General features: G+C 40.0%; 4 protein-coding genes, 3 non-coding genes and 1 pseudogene across 7 annotated transcripts, besides 2 other annotated features; 2 read left to right on the top strand and 6 right to left on the bottom strand.

The window, feature by feature from the left end:
- Positions 1–82: 82 nt before the first annotated feature.
- On the top strand, positions 83–4384 carry BNATCHR184 (hypothetical protein). The annotated part of the gene is made up of 1 exon (XM_001712702.1): positions 83–4384. The coding sequence occupies one exon, from the start codon at positions 83–85 to the stop codon at positions 4382–4384; it is 4302 nt and encodes a 1433-aa protein (XP_001712754.1).
- A 79-nt stretch (positions 4385–4463) lies between these two features.
- BNATCHR183 (nucleolar GTPase) lies at positions 4464–5232 on the bottom strand. Its single annotated transcript, XM_001712701.1, is given in 2 exon segments — positions 4464–4703; positions 4723–5232. 2 exon segments carry the CDS (start codon positions 5230–5232, stop codon positions 4464–4466), a joined length of 750 nt encoding a protein of 249 aa, XP_001712753.1.
- A 31-nt stretch (positions 5233–5263) lies between these two features.
- Positions 5264–5617, bottom strand: BNATCHR182 (hypothetical protein). Its single annotated transcript, XM_001712700.1, has 1 exon — positions 5264–5617. The coding sequence occupies one exon, from the start codon at positions 5615–5617 to the stop codon at positions 5264–5266; it is 354 nt and encodes a 117-aa protein (XP_001712752.1).
- A 38-nt stretch (positions 5618–5655) lies between these two features.
- Positions 5656–6378, bottom strand: sf3b4 (mRNA splicing factor 3b4; the record flags this gene model as incomplete). Its single annotated transcript, XM_001712699.1, is given in 6 exon segments — positions 5656–5709; positions 5730–5945; positions 5966–6097; positions 6117–6205; positions 6224–6272; positions 6292–6378. The coding sequence occupies 6 exon segments, from the start codon at positions 6376–6378 to the stop codon at positions 5656–5658; spliced, it is 627 nt and encodes a 208-aa protein (XP_001712751.1).
- A 50-nt stretch (positions 6379–6428) lies between these two features.
- Positions 6429–15346: a repeat region (left arm terminal repeat).
- On the top strand, positions 6977–7258 carry dnaK (annotated as a pseudogene).
- On the bottom strand, positions 7978–11646 carry BNATCHR1r69. Its single transcript has one exon. It is a non-coding gene; the product is annotated as a large subunit ribosomal RNA gene (ribosomal RNA).
- On the bottom strand, positions 11805–11984 carry BNATCHR1r68. Its single transcript has one exon. It is a non-coding gene; the product is annotated as a 5.8S ribosomal RNA gene (ribosomal RNA).
- Positions 12091–14002, bottom strand: BNATCHR1r67. The gene has a single exon. It is a non-coding gene; the product is annotated as a small subunit ribosomal RNA gene (ribosomal RNA).
- Positions 15226–15346: a sequence feature (telomere).

The following is a 15346-nucleotide window of genomic DNA, read 5'->3' as shown; positions in this document are numbered from 1 at the left end:
TAGTAAAATAAATTTACATCTACTCCCGCTTTATTTAAAAGGTACTAATTTTATGTACTACAATTGAAGGAGTTTTATTAATATGCAAATTAATCAAGAAATAAATAAATATAAAAATTTACTATGCTATTGTAACTCAATTACTAGTACAAACAAGATTCACCAAAGTAAATACTTAAAATTTCTTTTATATCCTAACTATTTATCTAATAGTAAATATTTTACAATTTTTAAAAATAGAAAATATAAAAGCTACAAATCTAAATCTAAAAAATTTTTGAGTGAGTTAAAAACTACATTAAATTCTGTGTTTTATTTAAACTTTATGGTTCATACTTTGAATAAAATTTTATATTACAGTTATTTATACTCTAAACCAAACGATCTATTCTTTAGAAAAAATAGATCGAAATCATCCAATACTTTTAATAAAATGTTGTATTTACATCATTTAAAAAATCTTAAAAATTCTTTTTTGCTTTCTGAAGACAAGTCAAATTTTACCATGAGACGATTGAACGCTAATTTATTATTTTCGAAAAATTGGATTTTATATGAATCTTTTTATCAGAGTCTTAATAATCAATACGGTCAGAAATACTCTGATTATATCACTCATCTTTCTATATTTCATATCAATACTAAATTATCTCATAGAGAATTGGTAGACAAACTTCTTGAAAGTTTCAAAGAAAGGACAGTATTGGAAAATAGATCGAATGGAATTAAAACTAAAACCTATCCATTTATATCATCTCAAATTATTCAAAAATTTGAAAACATAAGTTTTTCAAACTATATCGAATACAATTATAAAATCTTAGTCATGGGGATTAGCCAATCCTTAATGTCAAAAAGCAAACGACTACGAAAAAATATTTTTGAATCTTTTATACTAGAACAAAAAAAAAAATATGATAATCTAACAAATACATTAGACTCTAAATACAAACACTTAAACTTTAAAATTTTCATGATTCACGAGATTACATCTGAAAGTTACTCAATGCTAAAGTCCTTTAATACTACATTACAAAGATCGTTATTTTCTACTGCTTTTGATTTTGATAATTTAATTTTGTTCGACAAACTTTTACTTTATAAATTTGGTATAGGCCATTTCTCTTCTTTCATTCAAATAGTTAAACAATTAGGTTTAAAAGTATGGTCTAAAACAACTATCATAGTTGATGTAGAGTATTCTGATCTTAATACACATTGTAATTGGAGTAACATACCATATTTAAATTCTTTCAACTCGTACAATCAAGTGACCTGGCTTATCGATCTAAAAAATTTCCATTTAGCTAATTCTATAACAAAAACTCTCTCGTTATGTAGGGACCATTATGTTAATAAAATCGCTTATCCTTATAAGATTTCAAAAAAATCATGCCAAATATCTCAAGAGAGAAGTCTTTTTCATTACTGGTTAACTTATTATTTTACTTCTGGCTATTTTAAAAATATTCCAAAGGATTGTAACTCTAGAGTCCCTAGTATTTCATGGTTCTCTACTTTTTTTGATACAGAATTAATTATATCAAAAATTACTAATCAGACTGATTTAAAGAACCTTATAAATCTATGTGAATCGCAAAATAAAACTATTTTTAATTTAAAAAAAAAATTTAAAACTGGTAAAATTACTTCTTTAGCTTTACCCTTATTTTTTATAAAAAACTTGGCCGTTATCAATCTTCTATCAAAAAAGAATTATATTATTAAATTAAAGTTAATCAAATTATTTTTCATCAAAACATTCGGCATAGAGAAAAATCCTAAATCTAAAGCACAAATAGAAAAAAATAATAAAATAGTCGCTGAAGATAAATCAATAAAAATTGTTAACAATCTGACAAAAAAACTTATCCTTGAATCCAACACATCGAATAGATTTATTTTCAAAAAGCTCGAAAATGTGGTATTTTCAGGTTTTTCGAAAAAAGCTGCTAATACATTTACACAAATGAATACGTTGTTTTTAGTAAGTTTCCCTTTAAACGAACAGTCAATTTTCTACTTTAACTATTTAAATTTTAATATTTCAACTTTTAACAAATCTAACCTTTTAAAATTAGGGGGCTTAAAATTATTTAAAATGACGACTCTTAATGCTGTTTTATCTGTAAATAAATATCAAAATTATAACTGGATTAAAGAATTTCAACAAGATATAACTGACGATAAAGCCTACACACAATCGATGCACTTAAGAGAATATGAACAACCACAATGGGATTTGACACTAAAAGGTGTTAAAATCAATTTAGATGCAATACTGGTGGATAAGTCTCTTTGGGAAGTTCCCTTCGACGATTACAGTTTTTCGAGTTCAATGTCGTGGCCTGAATGTTATTTTCCTCTTGATTTTCTACAAGATCGTCTGATCAATAGTGTTAAAAATGTTAACTTATTTACAAATCAAAAATCCTTGCCCTTTATGGATTCAATTGAATATAAAAAGGAAAAGAAAATCTGTTATCTCAAACAAAAAAACTGTTATCAAAGCTATTTTAATATTGAATTTGCTAAAAATATCTATTTTTTAAATAACAGCCACCCAAATCTCAAAATAGAAAAATTCAATCAAATAATTAACGAGTTAAGTTACTCGGATTATGATTTTAACACTTCTGATAAGCACACAGATATACTCGAATCTTTTGATGAATTGGATGAGATAGAAGATTATGAATTTTTGATTGATTCCCTGTTATTTGATAACGATAGCATGTTAAATATAACAAGAGAAATAGATGATTCTACTGATTCAGATCTTGATAATCCTGCTCCTGAAGAAGCTTTTTGGTTAGATGATTTAACTTTCGTTAATCAAATGAAAAAATACAGATCCTCTAAAAATGATAAAACATTTTACACTTTTAAGTCGATCGAACTTGAGAATATTATGTGTAATCCAAGAGAGTTAAAATATAACTTGAAAAGCACTTATATTAATAACCTTACCAATCTCGAGTACTTATGCTGGAAAAGAGAAAATTATATTTTCAAAAACATGCAACAAAATAATTTCGATATTGATAAAATAGATATAGCAAAAGGCGAGACTTTTAATCTAGATGCTTCATTGAAAAATATACTTGCAATCGGTGATAAACAGAATGTTGAAACTTCTTTTATTGATATAGCAGATGACGAAGAATATCAAGAAGATTTCTCACTAAAAGGCTTAGAATTCATAGACGGGGTTATTATTCATTTAAATAATCGCGGGTTTTTCAACTTCCCAATCGAATTCAATCTAACTGTTGACTACAATTGTGGCTTATCCTTAGATTATACATTATCTTTGTTTTCATCAAAGCGAATTTCAAGGAATATTTGTAGCGGCATTTCCACTGAATTTACTAAAGCCGTAGAATATGAAGGTTATTTTGTTTGTTTTGCACAAACAACAATGATTACTCCTAGATCACATTTTGACTGCGATTTAAGCACAGCTTTTTCTCTTTATAATGATGGTAAGAAAATTTCAAATTCATTTTGCATTCGTTATACGGAAAATGATTCCATATTTAATTACTTGTTCTATAACCTCGAATTATCAAGAAACTTGATAATGACTAAAAATCGTATACATGAAAATTTCTTATCAGGAAATTTTAATACAGGTATGGTTCTTGTACCGTCAGTGTCAAATTTAGAGTTAGATATTTCTTTCGACAAAAGATCCGATCCCTATTTACATGCTGATTTTTCCATCAAGCTTGATGTAGGCTCTCCTTTTTTGAAAAAAATTGGATTTCTCCTAATTATAGCTGACGATACCTTCGAGTTTCACTGCCAGAGAAATATTTACAAAGGTATTTTTGTACCTTTTCTTCTAACTATGGATATAATGCATTATTTCTTAAACGAAGATTACGTATTGTACCACAATACCATAACAGATGAAAAAAATGATCTAGAAAACTTGATGCTCTTCAAACCTACCGCATATGATTACTTTTTTCATGAGGATTTTGTTGAAGGTTTTTCTAAAATATACAATTCATTTGAAAAAGCAGATGAGTATGATTACATGAATTTTAAATCTAACATGAATTCACCAGTAGGTTCATTTTACGATTACGATACACCATTGGAAGAGTTGTACTTAGAGGAACCAGATTTTAAGGAAAAATATGTTCAAAAAAAAATAGTACAGGGTTCACAGACAAACTTATTCTCTTTCCAAAAATATTATGAAAAAACTTTTCAAAACTCATTCCAAGGGCCTGACGGTGCAAACACTTGTCATATTACAGAGTTAGAAAGCAACTCAGAAATAAAATTTCGATTATTAATGAAACGTAATAAACATGAAACCTTTTTCTCTTTAATCAAGAAACTAATTAATGATATTATAAGAATTAAATAACTTTAGTTATGGAATTTTTTGAGTTATAACCCTGAAAGAAATATTTTTATTATTTGTTCTTTAATTAATACAAGAATAACTAATAGAACGGAATTATAAAATTAGGTACTTTCCCCTTGAGGAACTTTGTATGTAGGCTTGAAAAATTACTTCTTTTATAATTCTGAAAAAGTTTTATTATTATATTATTTCTACTACTTTTATTATGTCGACATTTTTTAAGTAAAAATTTTTCTAAGAATACCATTAATTGAAATAAAACTTTAGCATAAATTAGTTTTAAAGATTTATTAGAAAAACCGGATAAATTGACAGTTTTCTAAAATATTTTTAATTACCTTATTGAAATTAGTTTCACAGATATATAAAAGTCTAGTTAGCTTGATAAAACTAAAATGAGGCATCTTTTTATGAGCATGCTCCTTAAGATTGTAGGATTTCGATTTTATTTTTAGCTGTAAACAACGAATAAAAGTTGATTTGCCTACGAAGCTTTTCCCAAATACGAGTACTTTTTTTATTTTATTTTTATAAATTTGACTATTTATGGATAGAAGCTTTATAAAATATTTAGAATCTTTATTGTTGATTGATTTGTTAGAGTGTGTTAATACAAAATTGTTTTTGGAATAATATTTTATCCAGAATTTTATAACCCATTTTGGGATTAAATCTACTTTATTCAATAATATAATAATCGGATTTCCAAGTTTCGAAGAATTTATACTATTTTCAATTAGGAGATTTCTTCCCTTATTCGGATTTCGTATGTCTAGAATCTTTATATTTTTTTTTACTTCTATAAAAATATCAAAAAATTTAATACATTTGTAAAAATTACTAATCATTATCATTCAATTACTTAATTAGTTTTATTGCTTAATAGTTATTAATTAATGCTAGAACTTCATAAATCCTACTAATACTAAAAGAATGATTAAACTTAACTTTATAATCATTAAAGACATCTCCAAAAAGAGACTGCCTATTTTTAATTGTATTTATAGATCTTTGGGGGGCTTTTTCATATAAATTTATCGATTTAATTTTTAATTTGCTTTTTTCGAAACCGGATCGAATAGTCATATTAATATAATTACGATTTATATTAACTAGCTCATATCCATTTAAAAGAGAATAGTTATTCATTAATTTTTTAAGCTTCATTATCATCATTAAATCAGAATTACTTGATAACATTAGTTTGTAAATGTTCAATGAAATACCGAACATTAAGTCAGGTCTGTAATAATTGTTATTAAGGGTTTAGTCTAGTGGTGGAATAGTTTTCTATTTTCATTTATCATTCTTTCAACTACCGATGTCTAAATAAAAAGAAATAAACTTTAATCCTTGTTGAAGATGCAGAATAAAAATAATCAACAGTAATAACGTTGCCATTAAACATTTGTCCATTCATATTGTAAATTGCTGCATCAGCAGAATCGTAAGAATCATAAGTAATAAGTGCATAATATTTCACTCCCTTATTAGTAAAAGTTTTAGATAAAATGGGTGCTTTGACTATATTCCCAAACGATGAGAATGTTGAATAAATTAACTAAGGATATATTGTAATACTTTTTCGTCCGTGTTCTTGTTAATATTTCCAATATACAGACAAGCACCGGTACTATATGATCCTTCATGACTAAGTTTGTTTATAGAAATTAATTTATTAAACAATCTAAGTGGTGATAAGATTTTTATTGTCTAGTTTAGATAATCTAACATAATTTGCATCTAATTCAGTTTCATACTCTATAAAAGCATATCCAAAATGTCTATCGCTCAAAGGGTCTCTTGGTAAAAATATAGATCCTATATGTTTAAAAATACTTAAAGGCCCAGTCTGTAAAAATAATTCCCAAAGAATCTCTTCATTTACCTAAAAATAATATAAAAACTTTTAAGTCTAAATTGGTTGCCAATAAAGATGTGTTGAGATTTTTAATTTGATACTGATTTGCTATTTGATCAGCTAAGCCAACCATAGAGAAATAACTGAAGGTAATTGTTATTATCCAACGTTATTCTTAACAATTGGATCTGACGCGAAAAATTCATCTAAAGACCCTAAAGAGAATGTACTAAGTTAATATTGTATGGGACTTCATCGTCGCAAACATCAATATGTTGATCACTATTGTATCTAGTTCCATAGGCTTATTCCTTGTCAGTATCTCATACATAAAGTTATATAGATATTTGTAACCATGGCTCTTCATACTACAAGACTCTTATGTAAGTCGATAATTACTTTATCATATGTAACATTTAATTAAAAATTATATTATACACCTATATTTCTTGATACATGCACAGATAGCTCGCCCTTATATATACGCCGCTCCCTAGTATCTTACAAAAAAAACCCAAGCATGAAGGTACAAACTAGAGGACAAAACAAATCCTTATCAGATAAATACACAACACCTAAAGTTTCCATCCAGTATCGAAAACGATATGATCCTTTATGAAAATAGACACCGTTTCGCCAGAAAATCAATTATAGGGTAATCCAACGACAAGATGAGGTTGCACTTGACACACCAGGCTTTCCAAAAAGATGCACGAAACAAACCCAAATGACCAAGAAGTTTTCTTAGCAAGGAAGAGATCGATCAGATCATTGAAGATGCCCAGAAGTATTCAGGTGAGGATAAGGCCGAAAAGGAATTTGTCGAGATTAAAAATAACGCCGAGGCTCTCATTTACGAAGCTCAGAGGAAGCTACAAGAAGACAGCGAACTTGCAAAATCTGAGAAAGCTTCACAGATACAGTCTACCATCGATGCCCTGCGATCCGGTCTGAACAGTAAAGACAGGTCTGCCATAACCCAACTCATGAGTGAACTACAAACTCTACTTCAATAATAACCATGGCCTTACAGAAGGTCGCTCGCTATTATATTTGACAAGACTTTACTAATTAAAGCCTATAATTAACTTTTTTTTGTTTTAGGATTATTCACTTAATATTTACCTTACTCCCTTTTTCTAACCACCGTATAGAGATGAGTGCATGTACATTCAAAGAGCACCTTCAGACACGGTGGTAAAAAAACCTCAATGTTTCACATGACTCTTACTAGAACATACCTGGACGATCTGTGACCACAGGAGAAGCTATTTCTCTACAAGACGTAGGGGTGCACACCCCTACTCCTACTTTGCGTTTACAGGACTCCTCTGTCTCTCTTATCAACTGAAGTTTGGAGGTGCTTGATATAGAAATAGTCTCCTCCTTTTGGATGTATCTCAAGAAAGCCAAAGACATCTCAAAAAATGCTCCGAATCAAATTCAAGGAATGCAACCCAGGTTGGCTTATTAATCAAGGTAATTGAGATAGTGCATGACATCAATGGGCGACTCTCTACAGATTCATCGAACGTTCAAGAGGACTGTTAAAAGTTGAGATACTCTAGTAGCGACGCAAATTTATGTAAGCGAGGCTGAAATAACATCAAGAGATGCTAACCCAAGAGGATATATGATTAAAAGCCTTAAACGAGATAATGCCTGAAAGTAAGGTAACGAAAAGACTACAACTAAGAATAGTAAGAAGCAGAATTTTTGTATACTTGCATCCTTATTCCGGAGGACCTAGTGAACCGGGGGTAGGCCTGCACGGATCACGCGTTTGCACTCTCTCGCTTCCAGCACCCCGTTCCTCTTTAGCACGGTCGTCTACAGTGGGTCCTTGGCGGAGGTCTTGCCCCAGAATGATCTGAGGCTCGGGCGCGTCAGTTCTGTGCCCTCTAAGGGGTACATAAGGCCTTCTTCCTCCGCTTCGCGCAGAGGCTTGTCTTGGCCGGCCGCGTTCCTCTCGCCTGGCCGTGTCTCTGGCAAGGGTTCTGGCTTGAGAGGCTGTCAGCCATTACCCCACGGATGTAGCCTCGCGCCATCGACGGCTCCATCGAGCGCGTTACCAAGTATCCGATCGAACCGTTCCTCTCGTACTAAGCTCCATTACCATCACACCGGCCCCTCACAACAGTAGGGTAAAACTAACCTGTCTCACGACGGTCTAAACCCAGCTCACGTTCCCTGTCTGTGGGTGAACAATCCAACGCTTTGTGAATCCTGCTTCACAATGATAGGAAGAGCCGACATCGAAGAATCAAAAAGCAACGTCGCTATGAACGCTTGGCTGCCACAAACCAATTATCCCTGTGGTAACTTTTCTGACACCTCTAGCTTCACACCCAGAAGGCTAAAGGATCGGTAGGCCATGCTTTCGCAGCTCAAGCTCCTACTGAGAGCCCGAATCAAGTCAGCTTCTACCCTTAACTACACCACACGAGAGTTCTGTCCTCGTTGAGCTGACCATAGGACACCCGCGTTGTCTTTTGACGGGTGTACCGCCCCAGCCGAACTCCCCACCTGGGGGTGTCTCTCGTGCGTAAGAAGCCAAGCAAGCGAGGAATCGCGCGGATCCTACACTTACTCGAGTATGCCTGCCGCGCACAAACCACGCCACGGGAGTGGGTCCATGCACGCTTACCATAACAAGATCAGCAGGACGATCTTGGGAGTGGTGGTATTTCAGTGACGCTCGGAAGCTCCCACCTATGCTACACCTCCTAAGTCGCCCAACAACCCCAGGATAGAGTCAAGCTCAACAGGGTCTTCTTTCCCCGCTGTTTCTCCCAAGCCCGTTCCCTTGGCTGTGGTTTCGCTAGAGGGTAGGTAGGGACAGTAGGAATCTCGTTGCTCCATTCATGCACGTCACTAATTAGATGACGAGGCATTTAGCTACCTTAAGAGAGTCATAGTTACTCCCGCCGTTTACCCGTGCTTCGTCGAATCTCTCCGTCTTGACAGTCTGAGCACTGGGCAGGATTCACATTGCGTCAACATCCGCGGGGACCATCGCAATGCTGTGTTTTTAGTAGACAGTCGGATTCCCTTGGTCCGCGCCAGTTTCAATTGAGTCAACCTCCCCCAGGTATCAGTATCGTTCCTCGGTGACCCCTGACACGACACCCGCCACACAAAGACCGTCCATTAGTATACAGACACACATCCTTGGATCGGGGAGTTGCACCCGCTGTGGGATGTGTATAGATCTCGTATTTTGTGTAGGCCGTCGGGTCTCCGCCACGCGAAACTTCACTGCGCACTTCCGCAGCGATACCCAGGGGGGTAACGATCGAAGCCAATCCTTATCCCGAAGTTACAGATCTAATTTGCCGAATTCCCTTACCTACCTTTCTCTATCGACTAGAGGCTGCTCACCTTGGAGACCTGATGCGGTTATGGGTACGACCTTGGGAGGTGCATCCTTGTCGCTCCCTCGCATTTTCATGGGCCCGCCCTGATGCACCGGACCCCGTGTTTCGAACAGGGCTGTGCCGCTTGTGGAGCCCCTTCTCCAGTTGACCCTGCTCCAAGCCCCCACAAGCATCAAGAGGAGTAGAGACCTCCTCCCGGGATCAAGGCGAGCGTCTGCGAGCTCGCTTGCGTTGCCGCCTTCGGATCCCTCCAAGGTAAGGGAATATTAACCCTTTTCCCTTTCGATGAGGATGCTACGGCGCTACCCTAATCCTTAGGATCGACTCACCCGCGGCCAAACGCTGTTCCCGCGGAACCCTTCTCCACTTCAGTCTTCAAAGTTCTCATTTGAATATTCGCTACTCCCACCAAGATCTGCACTAGGCGCCGCTCCACCGAGGCTTACGCCATGGCTTCGAAGCAACACCCACGCCCTCCTACCCGTGAGAGCAACGTTCGCGCTCACGGTCGAGTCTAAGTCACACGCTTGAGCGTCATCCATTTTCGGGGCCTACTGGTTCGGCAGGTGAGTTGTAACACACTCCTTAGCGGATTTCGACTTCTATGACCACCGCCCCGCTGTCAGTATCAGCTGACACCCTTCCTGGGATCTAGGTGAGCGTGTAGTTGGACACTTTAACTCGACACTCGGTTCATCCCGCATCGCCAGCTCTGCTTACCAAAACTGGCCCACTTGAGACTCTCGGTCGCGCTTACCCCTTCATCCAAGCAAGGAGGCGCCGTGCCAATTCAGAGTTTGAGAACGAGTCGAACATCTATCCACGCCCGTCACTCGTAATCAGTCGCTTTACTTGACACACCCGATCGAGTCTCAGCTATCCTGTGAGAAACTTCGGAGGGAACCAGCTACTAGGTGGTTCGATTGGTCTTTCGCCACTAGGCCCAGGTCAGAGAAGCGATTTGCACGTCAGCACTCCTTCGGGCCTCCACCAAGCGTTAGCCAGGCTTCGCCCTGCCCAGGCCTAGATCACCACCTTTCGGGTCCTGGGAGGCCTGCTCCACCGGATCGCTCAGACGCGAAGCTCTCAAACGCATGACTGCGCACTTCCGCAGCGAGCCCGGTATGGCTATACCGGGATGCATCAGCGGTAATAAGGCTCCGCGTATAGGGCGACCGGTCAAGGTTGGACACATGGACCGTGCCTCAGTTCGGCATGGTCCATGTGTCCAACCCCTGGTCAGGTTTCTTACGCCCGTGTGGCTCGCCGCACACTGACTCGCAGACCTGCCAGACTCCTTGGTCCGTGTTTCAAGACGGGTCATCGGAGGATGTTGGATCGATCCTCGTGATCAGGTCATGCAGGACATGCCTGACTCTGTCTCTATCTACACAGCCCCTCATCGTGTCACGAGATTCGTTTCAGATCCGTGTCGGACCTGTCTCGTGCGATGCGCGGCTGGGATCGATCAAAGGAACTGGCTTATAACCATCCCCACATCGCACCCCCAGATGCTTCCACCCTAATGATTTCAGGTTCTCATTTCACTCCCCTTCCGGGGTGCTCTTTCATCTTTCCCTCGCGGTACTTGTTCGCTATCGGTCTCCCGGTTGTATTTAGCCTTGGATGGGGTCTACCACCCGCTTCAGGCTGCACTCTCAAGCAACCCGACTCTCAGGAATTGGTGGATCATCCGGGCCCTGGTAAAGGGTATTGGACCCAACCCGCGCGTGACTTACGAGACTCTCACTCTCTCTGGTGGGACATTCCAGTTCCTCTTCAGACACGTGCGGGTATAGGGTTTCCCTTTAGCTAGGAATACACCCATCGGATTCACCACTCCGTTTTCCTTTTACCCTACAATGCACTAGAACCTGGCCTCCCTTGGCTCAGGTTCAATGCGCTTCGTGGTTGGGCTACTCCCGGTTCGCTCGCCGTTACTAAGGGAATCCTGGTTAGTTTCTTTTCCTCCGCTTAATGATATGCTTAAGTTCAGCGGGTTCTCCTGCTCGTGGGTAGGACCTCATGCGCTCGTGGGTCGTTCAGCGACCCACAGGAAACTAGCCTCTCCCCACCGCTAGGGTAGGGTCCGGTATTTGATCCGTCCTCAAGGAGATTTGGACTCACTTTCGGATATCGGACACGGCGCTGCAGCACACTCGTGCCACAGCGATGGCAGCTCTTGTCACTACTCCAGGGCATGCTCAGCCTGCTACGGCTCCACTGCTGAGCGCCAGATGCGTTCGAAGATTCAATGATTCACGAGTCCGCGGAATCCTGGTCTATGCGCGTATCATCGCATGTCGCTTTCTGCTACGTTCTTCATCGATACGGGAGCCTAGACATCCATCACTAGGGTTTCTTCGTTCAAACTTGGTAGGTTCACCTGCCATGCGCCTGACTGCTTCTCTTTCGTCACGTGTTCAACCTTGACTTACGCTCGCGCGCTGGGCTCGATTTAGAAGCGATGATCCTTCCGCAGGTTCACCTACGGAAACCTTGTTACGACTTCTCCTTCCTTTAGATACTGACGGATCGAGGGAGGTCTACAACGCGAGGGTGTTACCCTGGTCGATCTCTCGCTCTCTCCAGCCGATCCATTGGCAGGAGCGACGGGCGGTGTGTACAAAGGGCAGGGACGTATTCAGCACGAGCTGATGACTCGTGCTTACTAGGCATTCCTCGTTCAAGATCAACAATTGCAATGATCTATCCCTGGCAGGGTGCGGTTTACGAGGCGCGCCAAACCTCTCGGTTCAGCCCTCATCTCATTGCTCGCACCATTGTAGCGCGCGTGCAGCCCAGAACATCTAAGGGCATCACAGACCTGCTATCGCCTCATGCCTCCCTTGGTTTCCCACCAAGCGTCCTCCTAGGATGCTCATTTCGTAATGCTCGGTCCTGGCCCATACCCGGATTGCCTTCACCAAGCTACTCCCTTCGTGGATCTTGGTTGTACCCAAGTCTACACCGGATATTCAACGTACTGAGCTCGCTAGGAGTTGAGGTCTCGCTCGTTACCGGAATTAACCTGACAAGTCAACTCACGAACTAGAAACGGCCATGCACCACCTCCCATAGAATCAAGAAAGAGCTATCAATCTGTCAATCCTCCCTATGTACGGACCTGGTAAGTTTTCCTGCGTTGAGTCAAATTAAGCCGCAAGCTCCACGCCTTGTGGTGCCCTTCCGCCAATTCCTTTAAGTTTCAGCCTTGCGACCGTACTCCCCCCGGAACCCGAAAGCTTGTGATTTCTCATAAGGTGCTGATGGAGCTATCGAGAAGAACGTCCACCAACCCCTAGTCGGTATCGTTTACGGCTAGGACTACACACGGTGCCTAATCGTGTTCGCTCCCCTAGCTTTCGTCCACTGATCAATGAAAACATACTGGACGGATGCTTTCGCTGTTGTTCGTCCTCCATTGGTCACCGAATTTCACCTCTAGCAATGGAATACGACCGCCCCCGACTGCTCCTATTAATCCTTCCTCCGATCCCGAGCGCTAGCGCAATCCGGGTCGGAGTCCTTGCGTTGTTATTCCATGCTATTGTGCCTAGAGTACTCCGTACTTGCTATGAACACCACAATTTCGTCAAGGTAACATGGGGCGATATCTCCGCAGGGCTACACAAGCTACCCCTTGGGGATGGTCACCCCAGTAACTCCTAGCGTCAGACGCGTTACGAGCCTTTAATTCGACTACGGACGTTTTAACCGCAACAACACTAATATATGCTATTGGAGCTGGTATTACCGCGGCTGCTGGCACCAGTCTTGCCCTCCAATCGGTCATCACCCAACGGTTTAGATTGGATGCATTCCCTATACAAGATCACGGATCTATACTAGGGTATGTTTCGTCACTACCTCCCTGCGTCAGGATTGGGTAAGTTGCGCGCCTGCTGCCTTCCTTAGAAGTGGTAGCCGTCTCTCAGGCTCCCTCTCCGGAATCGAACGCCAATTCCCCGTTACCCGTCATTTCTTTGGTAGGCCACTACCCTACCAACGTGCAAGATGATGGGGCAGAAATTTGATTGGAGCATCGTTAGCGTTGTTCAGCTATACTAGTAGCTAAACGGCCATACGATTCGACAGTTATTATGATTCAACACGATCTCTACACTCAGGCTATAACTTAAGGCTGAGTGTCGAGGCTAGCGTTTATAACTAATAAATACGCCCCTCCTAATCTCCTTGACGGATGAGTTGGGGAAATTCGCACGTATTAGCCACAGAGTTACTACGGGTATCCGAGTAGTCCATACCACCAAATAAATTATAACTGGTATAATGAGCCATTCGCAGTTCACCAGTGGTTTACACTTAGACATGCATGGCTTAATCTTGAAGACGAGCATATAACTACTGGCAGGATCCACCAGCTATCAAGTCGCATCTCCGCAAAGCGGAAACTATTCGAGAGGCGCCGTACCGGCGCCTCTCTGGTACATCATCCGATGATGCAACCCGTAGAAAAAGATAATTCTACAGGATCAATATTCAAGCATGATCCATGCTCCCTCTCGAACCAAAGCCCGCATCGCGAAAACTCTCTTAGACCTCTTTGTAAACGCTGCCTCTGAGACTCGAAACGTGACCTAGTTAGAGAGTAGGAAACCATTGTTTTGATTTGTTTAGTTGGGGTTTCTCCTGGGAACGCATACCACTGGACGACAAGCTCGCCAAACCGAAACTCTTCTCAGCGGGAAATAGCTCACGTATATAACAAAAAGCTTGAGTGTGGGCTAACCGTTCTTAGATGGTGACAACCCTCAAGTTGTTGATGTGGGGCTTCCACAACGTAAGAAGAGAATCTGGGGAGACAAAACTCCAGTGTGTGCTTCCCTGTGCGGATACACAGCTTTGGACGTATTCGATCAGCCGAAGACCTTTCTAATTGAAGGTCTACTAAACGTATACCTGCCAAAACCATATCGCGCGTGTTAGTTATAATTGAGTCAAAATACTCTCGCTGTAGTATTTATAGGTCGTTGAACGTGTATTATCCTACAGGACTTCGTTCAGTATCTTACAGGGATGCCGCTAGGCGCATCCACGAACCGGTTGCGGTGTTTCGGTTCTTATCCGTGAATGTTTCCGGATGTCTAATTAAGCAACAAGAGTATCAATTGAGCGTGGAACGCTACACAGGCCCTAATCTAAGGGCTAGTATAAGGTCTGGAAGCGTCCGAATTCCAAGGTATGGGCAGGAACACCGCATCATGGGCGAGTTTCTACCAAAAACCAGAATACCGCGCTGCATACGCCGCGTACAACCAGAAGGAACTAACTCCATGCCAAATGCTCACACAAAGAGACTAACGAACATGTTAGTGTTATGCGTGCAAACCCAAACTGACGAGTTAGAAACTATCTGCATTAAAGGTAGACAAAATATAAAAGGATGCAGATTCTACAAGGTTTAAAATTTTAATTATGTCAAGTTTAAATATTTAAAAACTAGTAACAGAGCGGCGCAAACAAACCACCACACGCAGGGTCTAGGGTCTAGGGTCTAGGGTCTAGGGTCTAGGGTCTAGGGTCTAGGGTCTAGGGTCTAGGGTCTAGGGTCTAGGGTCTAGGGTCTAGGGTCTAGGGTCTAGGGTCTAGGGTCTAGGGTCTAGGGTCTAGGGTCTAGGGTCTAGGGTCTAGGGTCTAGGGTCTAGGGTCTAGGGTCTAGGGTCTAGGGTCTAGGGTCTAGGGTCTAGGGTCTAGGGTCTA

Source organism: Bigelowiella natans (assembly GCF_000002455.1).
Source record: "Bigelowiella natans nucleomorph chromosome 1, complete sequence".
NCBI lineage: Eukaryota > Cercozoa > Chlorarachniophyceae > Bigelowiella > Bigelowiella natans.
The sequence above is the reverse complement of the archived record's forward strand: the minus strand, read 5'-3'. Positions and strand labels throughout refer to the sequence as shown.